The following is a 21,782-nucleotide window of genomic DNA, read 5'->3' as shown; positions in this document are numbered from 1 at the left end:
ACACATTGTTAGGTCTACTAAACAAGATTACCTCTGAACCCAACATTTCAAGTCACACCACTCCTCAGATCGAACAGTTTAATGAAATACACACACAGAATGGTGGGGGGGGGATTTAAATGCACACTGTTTTCTACCCTCAGACTGTAGCTAGCCTTCCCCTCAGTAGAAGAGCAACTTTAGACTATAATGTCAAGAAGTCTGCTGGTAATAGTTTGTTTAAGGGAACCTCTGACTGGGTAGGTAAAAGAAAGAAATGACCACAGAACCTGCAAGCAGTCAGCAGCAATTTGCCACCATCAGGGAACATCCAGATTGCTAGTGCAGGACCCAGCTCTGACGCCACCAGGCCTCCAACTACGCCTATTATTAGTGATGTACAGTAAATGCAGGACATGCTTAAAACTCAGATTCAGAAATAAATACAAGAATGTGTTTTTTTACAAAAGGAGACTGCAAGCTTATCCAATCGAGGTTGTATACAAATATATATACTTTAACTAAGCACACCATCTGCAAGAAAACTAAATAGAACAACTGTACAAAACCAACCCCTGTGAAAAGAAAAGATAATATGCAAGAACAGAGGGAATGGAGCACTCTGGGTGGGAATACAGATGTGAACGGTAATTTCAAAGACCACAATGTTTCTTTAAAAGGACATGTATTGAGCACAAGTGATCTAACCAGTATCTAGGGCCCAAAATGGACCGGCAGGGTTGGGGTCAATGGTTTGACGGTTCAACAACAGGGAACCAGGCTGTTCAGTGCTGTTCAAAGCGGCTTGAGTGCAGCGGATGTGTTGTTCTAGATGTGGAGCATCGCCGAGCAGGGGTCGAACAGTTACGGTGTGAAGGAGAGTTGATTGTGAGGTGGCGATGCACTGGTCTGTGGGATCAGTTCACTAAACCGCTTGAGAGGCTGTGTATCGTGAGGCCGCCAAGGTCGGCTTGATGGTCGAGTACGCAGCAAAGATGTTGGCAATTGGATGCCCAGTTTAGTGTAAACTGTTTGATGTGGCGTCTGTTGGTCACGGCTCGATGACCCACCAGGGTCAGGTCAACTGGCGATGATGATCGGCAGTGAAGATGCTGGAGGAGGGAGCAGTGGTTCGAAGACAGCAGATGTAACAAAGAGTTTGCGGTTCAAGCCGCGGCAAGGATGCGTTCAGCTTGCAGGGTGCGGCAGCAAACCGGTTTGAACGTCCAGTTTGAGTTGGAAGAGCTTGGTGACTGATAAAGGCAGCGTCAGATAGTCCTGGTGGTTCGAGATGTAGCAAACCCAGTTTGACGGCAGTTTGAGCTGTTCAATACGATGAAAAACAGGGATTCAGGCTGTCTTGGCTTATGAGGTGCTGCAAGTCCCTCGCAGGGGTCTCAGGGACAAGTGCAGTCTTTGTTCTCCAGCTCTCAATGCAAGGGAGGCTGGTGTACACTTCCAGAGGAACTGGGGATGGGTAGGGAATAGAGCTCACCTCTGCCATGGACACCCATCTTCACCACACTGGTGGAGGGGTCTGGAAAGTGATCTCTCTCAACAGAGGTCCAGCGGAAACCTTCCTTAGGTGTTTGTTCCACAGTGAATCTTAAAAGCGGTGGGAGACCTCTTCTTTTAAAGGCAACCGTCTACAGGCGATTGGCCAAAAGCTAGCCTGCTTTTAGGGTTGTGAAGTCATCAGGAAGCATACACAGATAACAGGTTCATGTTTGATTCACAAAGTTTTATTAAGTTAAATAGCAAGATGGAATAAGGCCAAACGTTCCCTGTGCTAAGGTGGGATTTCCCTACCTAGAGAAAACGACGGGTAGTCTGTGTCAGGAAGTCCATGCAAATGTCTGTCTGTATCCAAAACCTATACTTGCTGTCACGTCTAATTGTATACAATGTGTAGGGATGTCAGCAACAAAACAAATAGTGTTTGAAGTAAAGTTCCAGCTCCTGGTTTGTAATTGGCTTCTCTTCCCAAAGTTCGAAACAGTTCAAAAGTTATTGGGGTTCCCTTCCCCAAGAGTTCAAATCTTCCAGTTTTTCAAAACAACACAATTCTTCTCACTATTATCAATTCCTTGGGATACTTCCCAGCTCTTATGATATTGTTACCTCTCACTAGTTCACATAAGCAGTTCAGTTTCTTGACTTCAAAGACTCATAAGAGGTTACTGTAAAACACAAACATCTTTCTAGGTGTTTTCAATGGTTTTTCCATACAGGGGTGCACTCAGTCAAGGCACAGTTGTCAGACCACACGGTCCACCCATTACACGTCACGCAACCGATACCCCTTCTTGACTGATTTTCACCAACACTAGGCTACTGTTTCAGCTTGGCAGTGCTTCTTCATTTTATTCACCAGTGTCGCACTGTCCTGATTTGTATCATGGCTTGTTTGGCCACTCGGCATTGGTTGTACTTTCTGGCCCTCGCCTGGATCTTGCTAATGCTCGTTTCCTCATGACATACCGTTCTTTGAACTCTCTTGGCTGTTGCTAACACTTGATTTTGCAGATAATGCAGTTCTTTGAATCATGCACATTTCGCAAACTTTCTTTCACTCTGCTCAATGTTCAAGAATGCTCAAAACTTGCATCCACTCTGTTAGGGATTCAAAAGTACTTATGTTTGCTTTTCCCTTCGTTCAATATTTAAAAGTACTGATATTTGCTTTCACTTCTTTCAGGATTCAAAAGTAATTATAATTGCTCTCACTTAGTTTGGTAATCAAAAAGTACTTATAATTGCATTTACTTCATTCGATATTCCAAAGTACTTGTAATTGCTTTCACTTCGTTCGATGTTCAAAAGTATGTTTGTTTCTGTTTAAATCATCTTTGGTTTATTCACCTGGCAGCCTGGTGTTCCCCCGTCTTCGTACACTCACTGGTTGGAGCGTACGACTCTTCTGCAAGGTCCTCGCCCACCACGAGTTCCCTCCTTTCAGTGCGGTACCTCACTTTCTCTCCCAGCAGCTTCTCGTGGCTCCGCTCACCCAGCGATGCTCCTCCTGCAGACTCTTGCGACCCCTTTGCTCCGTTGGGACGGTCTCCCTCTTGCGGTCTGCCACCGGCTTCCAGCGTCCTTCAGCTTCGCTTCCCTTTGCATAAACTCTGCATGTTTCAATGGGTCTTGAGCGTCGCGCTTGCCACACCGTCGATCCGGAGAGGGCTGCCTGCACACAGAAGTCTGTAGCTATGCTTCCATAGCTGACTCCATTTCCAAAACAATGTCAGCTTTTAAAGTTCCTGCCACCATGATGAGTCTGGAAAAGACTAGACCGCTTACTATTGGAACGGTAGCTCTGCCTTACTCTTGTTGCCGTCCTTCTCGTCTCAGTAGACAGCTGGGGCTGATATGTGTGTGTATGACCAAAATGAGGATGTGTCTCTCTATTTGGTCTCTTTCTCGTCCCAGTGTCAAACTGGTGTTTCTTGGGGAGTGTTTTAAGGGATGAACAGAAAAAGGGCTGACAATAGCCTACTAAGGCTTGAGCGATAGAGGGTTCAGTATGAAAAGGAAACGGGGCATACCATGTCTCACCTAAGGACTTCCTCTCCCCACTACCCAAGTCACCTACACCCAGGCGAGGATCCTCCCTCGCATATCCACCCCCAGGGTCAGGATCCAAAAGCAAGGGCCTTTCCCTGGCCACCCGAGAGGAGGATACAACGGGAAAAGAAGTAAGGATGCCCTCAGGTTCCTCAAAGGGCCCAATCCCTGTCCTTGGAATAAGTGGAATTGTCCTTTTGACATCAACCCCAAAGTGCCTAGCGTACATGAAGTGAGGAGGATGGGAAGCAAAGATAGAGGCAGATAGAAAGAAGATGGTGGAACCTTCATCCAGCTGTCAAGAGCTCCCTCTGTCTGCACTAGCCCTGCCCCCTTCCCATCTCAATAGACCCAAAGCCCCTTTTGCTATGCAGCACCCTAGTGTGAGGCTACTCCTTTTGTGAGTGGGTGTGCCCTATGATTCCTGTTACCAGGACAGCTTCCTGTGGTGTGGCAGTCTTCTGGAGAGAGTGTTACCTGCCCTCACAAAAGAACAAAGAGAGGCAGGTCTCAAGGTTACCGTCTTGTTGGCAGCAGCAGGACAACTTGGCTGGAGGGAATACACATAATCATTCTGCATCTGAACTGGGATCACAGGGCTGACACATGCGTGATACGAATTTGATGTGGATGTGATAATTATGAGAAATATCATTCACCATACCCTAACTCAATATTGCTTATATTTAAAGTTGAATGTGCCACCAGAACAGTAGGCTCATAATTTGAGGGTGGCTGTACAGGGGTGGCTGTCAATGTAGTTGTCAAATGGACACCTCTGACCTATGGATCTGCTCTGTGACATTAATAGATCAGGTGCGGCAGATTAGGCTATTCAACCAGCAGGGTACATGTGTATACCATGCTTTTTGCAAGGAGCTTATGAAAGGGGAGCCTGATTAATAGATTAGCCTTTCTGAAATGCAATTACTGGCATCATTTTATTAATTTAATGAACATTTTTAAAAAGCCAAGGCTTCTACACCTTTGCCAGATGGCAATCCTTCACACCCATCACTTGAGGATATGAGAGGCGGATACCCATTGACTCAGCGGCTTGGATCTAAAAGCGAATATTTTATATGTACTGTACTGTGTGCAACATTATGCCTGTGTACAGGGGGGAAGAGCACATTTGTGTAGTCAGCCCCTAACATGTTCACTTGTAGGAAAGCTGTTGCCGGGGAACAAGACTAAATGCTCACACTAAAGATGTAAAAGTATAAAAAGGAAAAGGCAACACTTACTTTAGACTTGAACATGTCAGCAGCCAGGGGAGGAGGGTTTGGAATTCTTCCAGCTCCATCGAGTAGTTTGAGATGCGAACATTGTGAACTTTGTCCGTGTTCTTACAACAAAAGATGAAGATTCTGAAATCCATTTTATTCATCTGTTTTCCGAAGCCACCAACATCAATGTCTCTAAGATTCTGCAAGGAGATCCTCACAAAATCTTCATCATGAATCTCGTGCAAGCAGTACAGGATGTCCATCAGGTTCTCTTGGGCCGCACCAGAGCCTCGTTCAAGCTCTCCGATTACCCACCTCTGTAGAGCAGGTTTTATTTCTGATGAAATCTTCCATCCCAAGCATTTTTCCATCTGGCCCAGTACACCTTCATTGAGAAGGCCGAACAGAAAGTGTACGGTAAGCTCTAGGTGCATTTGTTTTTCTTTCCTATACGCTTCCAATAAATTGATCACATCTTCCGGCAGAGCCACTGGTTTTCCTGATCCAATGTCTTCATGATCTTCCAAAAAATAGAATAGTGCTGAAAAAAACTCCTGCAAGCTCAAGTGGATGAAGCTATAGACCTGACAGTTGTCATCTTTAATGAACACACTATTTGTCAGAAGGAGTGACTGAATGTCTGAAATAAAAAAATCATGTTTCTTGAAATCCTCTTCATCAAACATTACCTTCTTCTCCAAAGTCGCCTCTTTGGCTAAGGTGCACAGTTTCCTGAGCCCTGCCAAATCACTCTTCATTTGCTTTAATAAACTGGAGAGAAATAATACGTAGACTGATGTTAAAGTTCCGGAAGAGGATGTGAGATTTTCACGCTTCTCATTTTGTTGGTGTACCACGGAGCAGAATATCCAGCAAAGAATTGGGACAAAGCACATAGTGTGAAAGATTTCACTTTTTTTAGCAAGATGAAGAGCTTCCATCGCTAATTTTTCATTCCTGAAAAACAAAGAGAAATATTCCTTCCTGTCGTCTTCTGAAAATCCAAGAATTTCTACGAAACGCCTGGGGGACCCAAACATATCCAATTTCTCCAAAGACGTTTGCCGTGTAGTTACTATCGTGTATGAATTGCTGAATAACCTTTTCCTTAGTGAATTGAGGTGCTTATTTTCCATTGGTGTATTCCCATCATCTTCACGTAAGCCAAACTTTAGTTCATCAAGACCATCGATGATGAAGAGCAGTTTCTTTGGGTCTATCATAAATTGGCCAACTGGTTCAAAAATCTCAAGGTAGCTCTGAAAGAGGTGGTCCTCTAAGGTTGTCTGTCCAGATAGTTGGGCGATCTCCCGGCAGGGGACATAGAACGCATAATCAAACCGGTCCTGGAAAAGCTCCCCTGACGCCCAGTCCTGCATAATCCTCATAGCTACTGTTGTCTTTCCGATCCCCGGTGCACCTTGGAGGATGATAATTCTGGACCTGCATCCACGTTCGTCCGGTTCAAATAATTTGGCAACCTCTGTGTGGGAATCGGTCACTCGAGAGGACCTGATACTAAAGTGCTTCCGTCCAGTAGATATCATTTCATGCCCCGTCCCTTCATAATAGTGCACACTTAGCAGCTTTGTGTATCTTTCCTTCAGATCCAAACTCTGGCCACTGCTGCAGTTCTTTGCTTGCAATATTCTGATCTTTTCCATTACACTCGCCACATATCGTTTCTTGTGACCTACTGTAAAAGGATATGGGAGACTGAAGTGAAGCTATTAAAAACAGCACACAATTAGGTTAACTTTGCATTGCAATTGCAATAAATAGGCATTGAAATTAGTTCACAGAGCAGATGAATTAGCATTTCTCATTGGCACCTTGGCCTCTTATTTAGAAATCTTTTCTAGTTGGCTGTGTATTATTCGTAGTCATGATCTTGTGAATATATAATGACACCGACAGGGACCTCTCCTTCAAACAGCACATAGCAAGGAAGACACAGACGGCTCGGTGCCAACTTTCTCTCCTGCAGAAAATGAAGCCATTCATCTCATAAAACAATTCAGATCTGCTGTCCAAGCCTTGGTCCTCTCCCACCTGGATGGTGGCAATGCCCTCTTGGAAGTCCTTGCAGCAACTACCCTGGCACCCCTGAGATGTGTCCTTCATGCTGCAGCACGACTTATGAAAGGACTCCTCAAATTAGACAACATCACCCTGACCCTCACCGAACTGCACTGGCTCCCGCTGCAAGCCTTTGATCATCTTCAAATACGACTGCATCATCTACAAGGCTGTCACCCTGAAGACCCCACTCTACGTCGCTGAGAAACTCAGCATCTCCGGAAGCCTACGATCTACTAGAATTAAGGACCTGTGCAGATATGAACTCTGCTGTTACAGGAAGGAAAAAAACAGAAGACACGCCATCTTTTGTCTAGGCCCCAAGACTCTGGAACATCCTCCCCATCAACATCCAGCTCACCCCCTTGCTTCTACAGTAAAGGAAGGAACTCAAGGCCCTCCTCTTCAAGAACGAAGGGCTCCTCCCTAACATCTAGGTTCATACACCGTCCACTCCCTAGACTGGGTGATCTTGTAGTTTGATTGCTGACAATTGCCCTCCCTCCCCTTTTGTTAGATCCCCACTACCTTGTTTCTCTTTTCCATAACCTTGTCCTTCCCCCATGATTGTAAAGAGCACTTCCCGAAGCTGAGTCATCAAATACCCCAACAACAACAATAATAATAATAATAATAATAATAATAAGAAGAAGAATATATGGCACATTGTACCTCGAGAGGGCATCTCATACACGTTCTATGTACACGTCAACAAGGGTCATCCTAAACTCCTGGGACTTGGTAAGATTCCGGACCAGGAGGTGATAAGCAGCCACCTGCAGTGTCCAAACATTCTGAATTGAGACAATCCAGATGGAAGTGTTGCCCCAACCTCTATTAGATGCCCCAAGGCACTGGGGTTTCCTCCATGATCGACCAGATTGAAGTGAGCTGAGGAATATAAACAAATAAGAGCTACCGAAATGCCTGGATCCATGTTTAGTTGCAAATCATCGACAATGGAGTTTGGGTCACCTCAAATGCCTGATTAGGCAAAACTAAAGATTCCTGAGGCCCAAGGCTTGAAATTGGCAAGAGGATGAGTCTTTCATAGTGCAATGCTCCCCGAGTGTTTTCATGCTCTCGGTTTGCCGTTGTAGTGGAGAGTGGGAGATGGGTTTCACTGCAGTGGAGCTGGGTTTCTCCTGGGTAGGAGAGATTAAGAAGGCTTTAAGTGCTTTGACATACCTGGTTGAGATGTACATGCTTTAAACTGCCCTCATCTGGATGTGTTAAACGGGATGGCTTCCAATGATCTGTTCAGCGTTTGCTGAGCTTCCAACACTCCCCCGGAGCATGGTGAGTGGGGTGGCCACAAATGCTCTGTCATGAGTCTGGTGCATGGGATGGCCTCTAACGTGCCCTGTAGGGTGTGATCAGTGGTATGGGATGCCTTCCCATGTTTTATGTGGGGTGTAGGGATTGGGGTGGCTCTCTCCTGGGTGTGGGGAGTGAAATGGCTTCCAATGCTTTCCCGAGTGTGGTGAGTGGAGTGGCTTCCAATGCTTTCCCGAGTGAGGTGAGTGGAGTGCCTTCCAATGCTTTCCCGAGTGTGGTGAGTGGAGTGGCTTCCAATGCTTTCCAGAGTGTAGGGAGTGGAGTGGCTTCCAATGCTTTCCCGAGTGTGGTGAGTGGAGTGGCTTCCAATGCTTTCCCGAGTGAGGTGAGTGGAGTGGCTTCCAATGCTTTCCCGAGTGTGGTGAGTGGAGTGTTGGCTGGCACAGTGTTTATTGCTCACTGACGGGTAATGTTCTTCTCTGAGTGTATGGAATGGGGTGGCGTTGACTGATCTCTTCTGTGCAAGGGAAACGAGATGGCCTGGACAGAGGAGATGAATATGGATTCCACTGCTCTCACCTGGGTAAGGTGAGTGGGATGCTAAAGCTCTCTGCTGAGTGTGGTCAGTAGGTAAGCTGTTAGGCAAAGTTTGAATGCAGTACCCTCTGGGAACACTACACACAACTCAGGTATAGGCAACCCAACCTTTGGTATAAGCTTGTACTACACAGTTTTGGTAGTGTGTTGAGAAGCCAGGCTTATCTCAAGAGGGGAAATGTGAGTAGTAGTGGAGTTACACAAAGATTCACAGTTACATGTATTCAAATAAACTCTTACACTCAAGGTTTCTTGAATAAACAAATATTAATTTATTTATCAGTCAGTTATAAATCCTTCTTCAGAAGGGAGAAATAGAATAGTAACACACAAATATACTTCAATACTGTACACTCTTAGTTTTCTAAATCAGTAAAGACCCTTTTGGGATGTCCCACAGACACAACCTACACCCACAGGTGACTTCAGTAACAAGGGGGCTGGGGGACATTAATATCTTACTGTTGGCATTTAGAATACTCTTAAAAGTTGGTAAAAGGCAAAGGTTATTAGAACAACAAGAGACCACAAATATACCTTAAGCAGGACAAGTACTTTTAGATTCTACTGGAAGAGTCAATCAATTCAATAGGCTAAGCCAAAGTCAATGGGCAAAAGTCATGTATAGGATGAGGCAATTCTGGTAAGTAAATGGAAAAGTCTTTGCACAAGTTTTTTAGGAGTCTTTGATAAAAAGAAGAATCAAATGTAGGGCCACAAGCTGATTAGGCTTGTGAAATGTAGAAGTTTCAAGCACTTTACAGCGTCTACCGCAGATAGCACCAGCATGGTTCTTGGCTATTGGGATGGACTTTCCTGGCTTCTGGGGTCACGCACTCGGCTGCGGGGACTCAGGCTCAGTCAGTCCGGCTTCTTGGGCATCCGGAGGATCTTCCAAAAGCTCTAGGCCAGTTTACAAGCAACACACACAAACTGGTGGTCCTCTCCCTGGCTATACGGTTTCCAGTAGCAACTCTGTGGAAATTCAACCAGCTCCGAGATAGATGTCCAGGTGGCTTACTTTGGAGTTGATTGGTCCCACCAACTCAAGGGGAGAAGTCGTCCTTGCAGGGGCTTCTGTCGATGCGAACTCTGCATTTCGGCACTGCAGCAGGGCTTCACCGGGCAAACTAACGGTCCAGGAGGTGCAGCAGGCATCCTCTTCATGTTCTTCTTCGGTTCCTTCGTCCAGTGGTCGACTCTGCCTTCCAGGCCAAAAGTCTCACCTTTTATTCAGTTCTCTCCCATTCATTCCAGCATAGCTGTCCCTCACCCAGCAGGGTGGCTGTCCTTGCCGGATAGTCAGCCAGCCAATCACTACAGAGTGCATTTGGGTCTCCTAGGAGACTAAGCACAGGTTTCGGGCACCTCCCTCACTTCCTGCCTACCCCAGACACTCTGAGCCAGAGGTAGGTTTCACTCCTGAAGCCCGCCATAGGCGAAATGAACAAAGAGATCAAACCTGGTTTGGCACGCAGAGAAAATCTCAAGAAGGACCTTTCCACAAAGAAATGGCAAAAAAAGAAGACCGGGCACCATTTTATCAAAGATCGCTCTGTGCCATTTTGAAAAAGATGTCTCCCGCAGTTGTTTTACCAGAGCCGCAAACGCAGGCCGCGCTAAAGACATACCATGGTAGTTCAAGCAAAACCACTGCCAACAGCCATTCAGTGAGGAAAGGGTAACATAAAATGTTACATGAGAGGCTAGACAAAGGGGATACTAGGTAACCCCTCCAGCAACCTATTGTAAGATAGTGTGTGCTGGGTCTAGCAAGTTACAATGGTAAGTAAAGTCAATTTCACTTCACTGCACTGGGAAGCAGTAGTTTATCCCAGAGAAGGTGGTTAAACCTTTGGGAAATCTTGAAAGACTTCCCTGTGCCACTGCACTGAAGGTGCTATGTGACACAATGTAAAAGATAATACCTATGGAGTTTGTCAGAATCCATAACCAAAAGAAACAGTATACAAAATCACATTAAAACACATGAGCGAGTGGGGAAAAAGGGTCACACTCCCTCCAGGTTAAGAAAATCATCAAAATCCAGGAAAGTTGCTGGGGGTCTCTAAGGTGGAGGGAATTGGCACATGTATGAGAATTCTCCATAACATAGGCCTCTAATGCTCTTTTTCGGTATGATGAGTGGGATACATTCCTGTGATCAGCCGTACAGATAAGGGGTGTATTGGCCACTTTTACTCCCTAAAAATGGGTAAATACACACAAAAAATAAAAACGTGAAGTTCAAATAGTCCCAACAAAAAATAGGAGACAGACACGTAGAGCCTTAAGCCCCTGCTTTCACGGACAAAGCTTCAAATATTTTTGTACAAGTAGTGAATGCAGTACCACAAGAAGAAAGTATTATAACTGCCTAATCGGAAGAAGTAAACATGTATCTTTTACTGTGCAGGAATAACTAGTTGCAAAGAATGAAATACTAAAAAACATTTTTACTTGTGTATAAAACATTATCATTGGGAATTGGACTTAAACTGTTACTCCATAAAAAAAGAATTTCACTCCCAACTTTAAAAAACAGTGAGTAAAATACTCTCACTTATCTGGATCACTGCCTGTGCTCTATGCAGGGTGTGGGTGTGGAAACAAACGCTGTTCCCTTCACTCTCCTGGCATACTGGCACATAAGCACATCAGCATATACGTTTATTTTTTTATTTATGCATTCATAAACAAGCACACAAAGCCCATAGGTTTATAGGCGCTGGTTACAAAGGAGTAGAAATCAGTTATCGCAGAAATAAGACGAGAGGGGAGTCAAAGGTGGGGGGAAATGTATGTTGAAAAGGTGGGGTTTGAGGTTCTTTCTGAAGGGGTTACAGGAGGGCTGGTCTCTCAGATTGAGCAAGGAGTTCATTCCAGAGGGTGGAGGCATGGGCAGGGAAGTTCGATCCTTGCAATCTTTTCCAGTTGAATCTGGAGGTAATGAGGCCATGTTTGTAGGCTGATCTTACTGGCCTAGCCGAAGAATGCTTCTTGATGGTTTGCAAAAAATGGAGGGGTGTCGTTAGAAAGGCATCAGTGAGTGATGAACTAAATCTTAAACTTGATTCTGTCCTTGACCGGGAGCCAGTGGGCAGATTTTCTAGCCTCCGAGATGTGTTTGTGCTTGCCAATGTCTAATGCATTATTTGTAATTGGTGCATGTTTGTTTCAGAAGTGCCGCACAGTAGTGAGTTACAATAATCAAGTTTATATCATATAAGGGCACAGGCAACTTCAAGCCGGTTCTTGATGGTCAGGAAAGGTTTCCTGGCGTTGAGGAGCTTGGTGGCATAGCCCGATGATCATGCAATGTGGTTAACCGGGCGTGTCATGCTTAGTGAGGAGTCAAGGTACAAACCGTCTCGACAGAAGCAGCAACAGAAATGTTGTGGCCATCGATGATGAAGGCTCTGCAGGCCTGGTTTAGTTTTGACAGGCAGGTGGGTGGGAGGGCCGATGAGAAGGAACTCTGTTCGTTGTTGAGGAGACAGAGGCTGTGTGCGCCCACCCAGGAATGCATGGCTTTGTGGATCGAGGTTATTCTGAGTGTGTCCTTGGAGAGGTTGTCGGTAAGGGGATAAGAATTTGTGTATCGTCGGCATAGTTAGTATATGAGATGCCGAGAGAGTCCAGATGGTCAAACAGTGGTTGTGTATACACATTGTACAATGTGGGAGAGGAACAGGAGCCTTGGGTTATGCCGCAGGAGATACGCGTGGGATTGTGACAGCACTACTGGCAAAGACTCAAGAAGATGTGTCAGCCAGGAAAGAGCCAACCCATTTGGCGGCATCAGGAGAGGGTAGGCAGAGGAGATGAGAACCTGACAAGAACACGGCTCTGAGGTCAAGCAATAGGAGATGTGAGTGGTCACCACCGTCTTTTGTGTCGTCAAGCTGATTCTTCAGGTCTAAAAGCGCTGTTGTGGTCCTGTTTTTCCCAAAATATGGTGGAGTTTGAGGAATGCCTGCATATGCAGGTACACAGCATGTCCATGATTTCCAGGATGAAAGAGATCGTGGATATGGGTCGGTAGTTGGTAAGGATTGCGGGATCAAGATAACCTTTTTAAGTCATGCGGGATCCAGCATTCTTTCAGGGTAGAGGGGACAATAAAAGAGGCAAATGAAGAATAACAGCGCTGATGAGTAGGAGTTCTGAGCATTCTTTTACAAACACGGCTGCTGTAAGGAACTCATGGTGGCAACAGTAAAGACAGGCAAGTGATCACAGTTCAAGGGTGCTTATTGAACTTTATAATGGGTGAGATAAACGCCTAACCTAAACCTAAATCTAAGATGGGAGCAAGCTACGACCATCAAATAATAATAACACGGTCCAAGTGGAGTCTAGTCAAATAAAAAGGGCTATGCTAAAAAAACTACTGCAAATCCTTACCGCTATGCTCCAAAATAGTGTGGGATAATGTTGTGTGCTTGTGAAACTCCTCTCCCCTTCTTCCCCTCGTGACCCAGCCCTGTTTCCATCCACCCTCCCGCCCCCACTTCTGATTGGTCAATCGACCATACTCTGTTTGTGAGGCTGTAGGCCCTGCAGAGCCTCAGTTCCAGCACTCTGCTGGTTTTTCCCCAAGGTAAGCGTGTGCCTGCCAAGGCACTCCATCCATTTTGCCCGTTTTTTAGGGCTATTTTGTAATTTTCTGCGCTTGTGAAACTCCTCTCCCCCTCTTCCCCTCGTGACCCGGCCCTGTTTCCGTCCTCCCTCCCACCCCCTCTTCTGATTGGTCAATCTACCATACTCTAGAGCAATCACTCTACGCTGGAAGCCCTACCACTTTGCAAATTATCCAAGCACTGTAAAGTTAGCAAACAAAGGGGGGTCTGGGAATCTCTCTAACAGCACGAACACAGCCAATGACCTGTTCTTGGGTGAATAACCCCTGGGAGAGACTATACCAAGTCTTTAGCTCACTGTAAAGTTAGCCTACGTCACACCTTAGTGCACTGTCCAGACTGACTTCTATCTAAACCGCTCTCGCTGCATTGATTCATATCTAAAAAGTGCCACTATGGTAGTATTGTAAGCTATTTGCCTGTGCCGCTCACTTAGAATTGCTACTGCTAGCCTCTTTCGCATCCAGAAATGCCCCCGAGATATTACCATGATTTATTTGTTCCACACACTTAGAGATTTGCTCTTGCTGCATTGATCCTCATCTAGAAGGTGCCCTCTATGTCTCAGAATTGTTCCTGTTGGCCTGTTTCGCATCTAGAAAGTGCCCACAGAGCTATTAGTGTGTTTATTCGGCCTGAGTTATTACTGTGTTTATTCTGCTAGTCCCACACACTTAGAAATTGTTCCTGTTAGCCCGTTCGCATCTAGAAGTGCCCCCTGAAATATAACTGTGCTTATTCTGCCCGTCCCATACACCTAGAAGATGTTTCCATTAGCATGTTTCGCATCTAGAAAGTGCCATCTGAGCTATAAGTGTGTTTATTCGGCCTAAGTTATTACTGTGTTTATTCTACTTGAACCACACTTAGCCTGTTTTCGCATCTAGAAAGTCCCCCCTGAGCTATTAGTGTGTTTATTCGTCCTGAGTTATAACTGTGTTTATTCTTCCTGTCCCACAGACTTAGAAATTGTTCCTGTTAGCCTGTTTTCGCATCTAGATAGTGCCCCCTGAGCTATTACTGTGTTTATTCTGCCCGTCCCACACACCTAGAAATTGTTGTTAGCTATTACTGTGTTATATTCTGCCCATCCCACACACCTAGAAATTGTTCTATTAGCTATTTCTGTGTTTATTCTGCCTGTCCCACACACTTCCTGTCAGCCTGTTTTGCATCTAGAAAGTGCCCCCCTGAGCTATTAGTGTGTTTATTCGGCCTGAGTTATTTATGTGTTTATTCTGCCCGTCCCACACACCTAGAAATTGTTCTGTTAGCTATTACTGTGTTATATTCTGCCCGTCCCACACACCTACAAATTGTTCTGTTAGCTATTACTGTGTTATATTCTGCCCGTCCCACACACCTACAAATTGTTCTGTTAGCTATTACTGTGTTATATTCTGCCTGTCCCACACACCTAGAAATTGTTTCTGTTAGCCTGTACCGTGATTTATTTGTTCCACACTTAGAGATTTGCTCTTGCTCCGTTGATTCTCATCTAGAAGGTGCCCTCTATGTCTCAGAATTGTTCCTGTTAGCATGTTTCGCATCTAGAAAGTGCCCCCTGAGCTATTACTGTGCTTATTCTACCCGTGGAACTCGCTTCCCCCTCATATTCGAAACACCCAAGACTACATGACATTCTGCAAAGCTCTAAAAACATGACTCTTTCCGTAATACCAACCACGACCATCTGAAGCGATTCAACCTAGCATCCCAATGACTAATGCTCAATGACATCCCGAGCAATGTCACCACTGAATGCGCATATTAATTCACTATTACGCAACCACAAGACTGAAATGCAGAATTTCAATCTCCTCTGATCATAACTCTACTCTACACCATCACACAATTAGAGTGCAGATATACCCCTCGATCAATTTGGCCTAGCTGCTCACATACGAACATTATCCATGAACACCTTATTACTCTAATAAAACGCAGCTATATCCCATGGCAAACCAGCCTGGCTGCTCACATAAGCGTCCTAGAGGCCTAACGCAGCCAGAACCCAGTCTTGGTGTCCACCCGACAGACTGCACACATTCAACCCTCATCAACACCACCACACCTAATGCTAGGATGCTGCTACCAACAGGCAATTACACCAGCTGCACACATAACTGGTGCTCCCAAGCACCCTACGACACCCTACTCTCTCAACTGACCTGGACTATGGTCCCCGAGGGCGTTCAGCCTACTTGCGCTTTGAGGTCATACAAATGATACATAGAGCGCTATATAAATGCCAAATAACATAACAGAAAAGAAAGAAGTGTTCACAAAATGATAAGTCAGGGTATTATGGCCGGGGTCTCCCTTCCCCACGTTTTAACCACGGGACAAGGGGGGTCTCTTGAGCACAGCACACACCTGGGCTTTTCCGGCACGAGCTTACAGTTCCTTTCAATAATATCAGGACCTTCTGTGGCCAAGTCTCTTGTTACCCAAAGTCTCTTGCCTCAGAGGGCCTCATGGACCAAAACTACAAACAAAGGTTCCTTTCTATGAATCTTCACATTGAGCGATTACTCTTCGCCCTTGGGTCTCCCTCAGCCAGCTTCGATCCCTCTCTTAGTGTTAGCCTCCCTCAGTCGGGTTCACTACAGTCTTTCATAAAAAATGTAACATTCAAGAGTCTCTGTGTCCTTTTATACAATCACTCACTGTGGACATGCCTCAGCAGGGTTCACACTCGATGCCATAATGTTCACGGGTGTATTACTTTTTCCCCTTATTCGTAGGCATCCCTCTGTCAGGTTTAAATAGCCACTGCTAACACAGTTCACAATTCTATCCGCTCATCAGAAAAGCTGCCTTCCCCTAACTTTCGGTATCCCTCCGTCGGGTTCACACTTACCCCAGTTCACAATCTCCCAATCTCATCATAAAGTCTGGGTTCCCTTCCCCTAGTTTTCCATTGGCATCCCTCTGTCGGGTACACACTTGCCACAATCTCGAAACAATCTCTTTAGACCCCTTGGGTTCTTCCCTTTTCATAAGTCTGGGTTTCAACCCCCAGTCAGGCTCTCCTTAAAGCCCCCAGCCAGGCTACACAGTTCTTTTCACACAATTCAATGTGCTTCTTCACATGTCAAAGACTTTCAAGTGTACAAGGGGTTTTGCTTAGCCCTTGTATGACCACCTCGACACCTCACGCCACCCTCCCCCAAGGCCCCTTGGTACTTGAAGTTTCAACACAAAAGGTCCCAGCCAGAGTCCTTCGAATGAGCGCCCACGTAGCGCCAGACCACTCTGTATCTGAAATTTTACCAGGGTTTCTTTAAAGTTCAACTCACACAAGTTCTTTGTTCGTACAATGTTGCTTGCAACCTTGGGCCCAGCACAGTTTGGTTTCCTCTGACTCACCGGCTGTGCTGAACTTGCTGGACTCTCTTGCCTCGTGTGAGAAACCTGAGGGTATTTTCCCAGGCAGACCCTGAGAATCCCTTATTCAGGTGGCCAAGAAAGGACTGACCCTCTCTTCTCCCAAGCCTGAAGGCAGACGAGCTGGGAAAGATCACCTGGGTAGGTGAGCCCAGGGTTATGCTCAGGAGGATGCCCGAAGGGCGACGAGATATGTTACCGAGGGGAAGAGGAGAATAAAATCTCTGAGGCCTTTGTGGGCTGTGCCACATCTGACCGCCTGCCTCCCATTGAATATCTCTTACCCGAATCCATCAACCCCTCCATAGATAACCAATCCCCTAAGATCTCAAATCCCCTTGTACCCAACGATTGTCTACCCTAGAATCCCTGTTTTCCTGTGTTCCAACTAAACAAACCTGCATATTCTTTTCAACATCCCTCTGATTATTCTGTCCCAAACACCCAGTTTACCCTGACAGAAAACTACGGTTCTCACAATTCCCTCTGATCATTTCACAATTCCAGCCATTCCCGTTTTCCCCACAAACCCACCAATCCCGTCCCTCTCATTATTATTTCCCAAAACCCCACTATACTACTATGACAGAAAAATAAATTATAGCCCTCGTACGAGGGGTAAACTCAGAAGGGTGAGATTTGTAGGGGTTGTGAAATGAACGGTAATGACCAGGATTCTTATCGTGGAAAGAACCAGGGGGGATTGTGGGGATTGTCAAAGCAGACTGGGAGTTTGGGAAATAATAACCAGTGGAACGTGGAGAAGAATGACTGGAGTACTCGAGTAGGAAACAGGAAAACAGGGATTCTGGATATATAGTTTCAGAGTGCAACAGGGTTTGGGTTGCTCCAAGGGAATTTGTCATATACAGAGGGGTCGTTGGATCTGGGCAAGGGAGATTCATTGGAAGGAAGGGAGGCAGCTGTGGTACAGCCTACAAAGGTCTCAGGGATCTCATCCTCCCCTCCTTCTTACCCGGTATAATACCGCGTCTCACCTGGGTATTCCCCCGAGCACAACCTTGGGCTCCCCTACCCAGGTGATCCTCACTCGCTCATCCACCACCCCCCTCTCCCCCAGTGTTGGGATCTGAGAGCGCCTGCCCTTCGATGGCCAACTGAATAAGGGATTCTCGAGGTCTCTCACACTGGGCAGGTATCTCCTTTACAGCGTGAATGCTTGAGATGGCTCGGGTGGCACGAAGATCAGGGGGTGAACCAAGAGTTAAGGTGTTGTCTTTTCTTAGTTTTCTGGGCTTTGAGGGGGGTCAAGAGGTTTACAGTCTTGCTTAGCAAGGCATTGTAATGTTCAACCAGAGAGGTAGTGTCCTGGATGGGGGTGACTGAGAAGTGGGATGATCTTGTTGCTGGTCAGGTTGCGGGTGCTACAGGCCAGGATAGTAGATGGGGCAGCTTCTAGCTTGGCGTGTTGGATGGAGATGGTGAAGGTGATGGTATGGTGATCTGACCATGGGCATGGAAGGTTGGATAAGATGGAGATGTTACTTTTCTGGTCGACACGCCAGTCTAGGATTCGACCGTGAGAGTGTGTGGGATCTGTAATATGTTGGATACAGTGGCCTCGATGTCCGCAGGTTGAGGTCCCCCTGAAGTGAGAATTGGGTAGTGTGCTTAAGGTTTGTTGAAAAGAGGTGGATGAGATAGTCTTCAAAGGTATTGATAGGGATGAGGTGGAGGGTCATGGTGACATTATGAGAGCATTTGAGCTTGGCTGAAAAAGATTTGCAGTTAGGGTGGAGGGTAGTGTTGATGGAGTGGAGAGGGGGGGAGACCTTGTAAATAAGGGCAACAACGACCCCTTTCTGGATCCAAGAAAAAACCCTCTGTGAAAACTACGAGGTTCTCATAAACCCAGCTTAGAAAGGGCTGAATGGAAGAACATATGCTGGGCTACTGATGCTAATAAAACACAAGCCTGGGCTAACCATCACAAAAAATGAGAACCCAGATACCTTCGTACAATGGGCATTAATTAATGTAAAAGAGGAAACTCCTGGAAACGAAACTAAAATAATAATAATAAACATATTCTGGAATCCAGCAAGAATAAATACCCAGAAGCTGCTGAATACTATTGAGAAAATCATAACAAATGAAATGGACGAAGACCCAAATTTAACTCTGGCCATATGCAGTGATTTGAATATAAAATGCATAAACAACCTAGGTGCTCCGATCCTAAATGAATTGAAACTCGGAGACTCAAACGAAGCAAAATGGATAAGGATGGCTGAAGCAAATAACTTGACAATGCTGAACGGGCAGACAAAGGGAGACATCCAGAGTAAGCCAACTTGGACGAATGGCAAAGCATGCTCGACAATTGATTATATATGGATTCTTAAAAACTGCTTAAATCAGGTGAAGAGCCTGGAGGTAGTATTGGAAAATGGCAGCGACAATAACACGTTGCGACTCCAATGGACAAGCATAAAGAAAAGGGATCCTCTCAACTGAAAGAAACCTAGCTAGAAATAAACAACGGAGGAAATCGGCTAAGATTAAAACAAAGTGACATTATAATCTTGACCGAGGATTACTCACAAAAAGTAAGGGATGAGGTCCCTGAAACTTCGTATGATGGACTATTAAAAACCTTTGAAACTGAGAGGACAGGGATGAAACAACCTACGCTTAAGCCAAAACATCTATATAATGTCACCTTAGTTGCCAAGAATAAATAACTACGGCAAGATAAATAAAGAAAGCCCTTATAGGCGTGAAACAACTAGAAAAGATTAAACAGCGATCCCAATACTGTAAGAACTGGTTCATTGGATTCCGCCAGCAGCGAGATCGGGAGCAAGGTGAACAAATGTTGAGGGTCTTATCACAAACAAATTCAAGAGACTTATGGTCAATAATTAACAGTGAAACCTTGATTCAGCAAAGTCGGCTTATAAGTGATGTAACAGAAGTTGAATGGGTAAAGCATTACTCAAAGGTGTTTGGAAGCCAGATGGTTGTAAATAAAATTCCAAAATTAAATAAGATCCAAGAATGGCACTTGCCGATGGATGAAGAACAAATCACGGAGAAAATGAAAAACTAAAGGCCTCGTCAGCAGCCGGTCCAGACGGGGTAACACATATTTTTGTTTTTTAAATAGATTTTATTGGTTTTCACAACGAACAAAACATAACTATCACACCCGACATTTTCAGTTACAAGTTTTTTAGCGTACGTTTGCATTTTGCTTTTTAATGTCTTCCCACTACCCCCATTTTAACTCGAGCTTCCACCTCATTTTCCGGGCACATTCGCTGGAGTTGGCCCGGGAGGATCCGGACAGTGGGGCTACCATTTGTCTCCATACTATCAGAGGTCCTACTTCATCCTCACCCCTGGTAGCTGCCTCATACCATGCTACTGTCTCGGCGTCTGCCCATCTCAGGAGATCATTCCACCATACCTCTAATCTGGGTCTGCCAGCTGCTTTCCAGCTCATGGCTATTCTCCTTTTGGCTAAAATGTAGGCCAGGTCCTTGAGTTTGCATACGTGTTTCAGGTTGCGTGGTCTAGTAAATCCGCCCATCATGCACGCCCACACCAATTCGACATCTAGGTTGATTCCCTTTTCAGATAGTCGTAGCTTGATTTCATCCCAAAATGTTCCCACCTCCGGGCACGCCCAGAACATATGGATCATCCCGGCATCCACCTCCCCGCACTTAGGACATTTTTGTGCTTCTGCACTTCCAAACCTGGCAATCTTTCGAGGAGTAATGTACGCCCTATGGGTGACAAATAACTGAATCTGCCGCAGCCTTGCATTCCTGGACACCTTTTTGTGGTATCTCTGGGCTCTTTTCCACTGCCCATCTTGTATAGATTCTCCTGCCTCCTCCACCCAGTCCTGTCTCAATTGGAGCAACTCCTTACCCACTCTGGACATTACCCGTTCGTAAATCCGAGATGTCTCATACCCTCCCTCCGAGATGTCATAAATAGTTTCTATGGCGGTATCAGGTTGTTCTGCTAGTGCTCTTTCGGGCCACATTTCCTTCACCCGTTTGATTATTCTGGTATATGTAATATATAGAGCCGGTCAAGTGGCAAAGCGAGTAGAGCGCTCGCTTTGACATCCCTGCAGAGCCTGTTAACGCAGGTTCAAATCCCGGCGGGGCCAAACTCAGCCTTTATGAGCACCACACTCCGTGGGTAATAATAAGCCGCGCTCAGATACCTGAGGGTTCGTAGCGCTATATAAATGCCTAGTTATTATTATTATTATTATATTGCCCTGTGTGTATCCCAGTTTCATCCACTATCGTTTGAAAGTCCAGTGCCTCCCCCTCTTGCCATATGTCTCCCAAGGTCGCTAGGCCTATCGGCTCCAAATACTTGCAGATCCCTTTCCTCAGTTACTTATCCACCCCGTGTAGTGCCACAAGTGGCGCCTGCGGGGAGCATGGGGTCAGGTTTCCTATAGCTTGAAGCGCTTTTTGCCACATCTTCCAGCCCAGTTCCAACAATCTCGATCGCCATGCATCTCTGGTTTGGGTAGCCATATCAGTTCTTTTAGGAAATAAGGGTTACATTCGCCCCTCAACAGGCTAGATTCTGCTGTCTCGTCTTCTGACAGCCACCTGGCAACATATTGTAGCTGTATTGCCATTTGTATTTTATTTATTTATTTATTTATATTGAGCACCTAACCGAGAGGTAGCAAGGCGCAGAGGCATAAAGAGGATTGCAAAACTTGGTTACAAACATAGGAACGCGGTCCAGCTGTGGTTAGAGTGCTGGCCGCGTAAAATAGAAACAATGCACTCCGAGGAGGCATAAATTATAGCGATAGACAATATAAGCAATATTATATACAAGATGCCGGTTGTCTCATGAGAGATATCTACGCCGAGCAGATGACAACCTAAATGTACATATTTACAAACATAGTGGTGTGGGGCATCAGGGCAGCAAGAGAGCAGGCGGTCTTTATGTGTCGTGAGCCTTGAGCCAATAGATGGTCTTAGATCTGAATTGGTGGTAGGGAAGGTCC

At 45.6% G+C, this 21,782-nt stretch overlaps 2 protein-coding genes across 5 annotated transcripts in view; one reads left to right on the top strand and one right to left on the bottom strand.

Annotated features, from left to right (window-relative positions):
• Positions 1-21,782, top strand: part of LOC138452988 (NACHT, LRR and PYD domains-containing protein 3-like) — a 415,916-nt gene that overhangs the window by 45,970 nt on the left and 348,164 nt on the right. The gene's annotated exons all lie outside the window — the stretch shown is intronic.
• The window catches only part of LOC138452987 (NACHT, LRR and PYD domains-containing protein 12-like), a 468,167-nt gene that overhangs the window by 315,933 nt on the left and 130,452 nt on the right, over positions 1-21,782 (bottom strand). For all 4 annotated transcript variants that reach the window (XM_069605368.1, XM_069605370.1, XM_069605367.1 and 1 more), the window contains exon 4: positions 4,791-6,468. In XM_069605368.1, the coding sequence (XP_069461469.1) occupies positions 4,791-6,468 (1,678 nt within the window). The remainder of the gene's footprint in view (positions 1-4,790; positions 6,469-21,782) is intronic.

This window comes from Ambystoma mexicanum, chromosome 4p (assembly GCF_040938575.1).
Source record: "Ambystoma mexicanum isolate Mex_15411 chromosome 4p, UKY_AmexF1_1, whole genome shotgun sequence".
NCBI lineage: Eukaryota > Metazoa > Chordata > Amphibia > Caudata > Ambystomatidae > Ambystoma > Ambystoma mexicanum.
The sequence above is the reverse complement of the archived record's forward strand: the minus strand, read 5'-3'. Positions and strand labels throughout refer to the sequence as shown.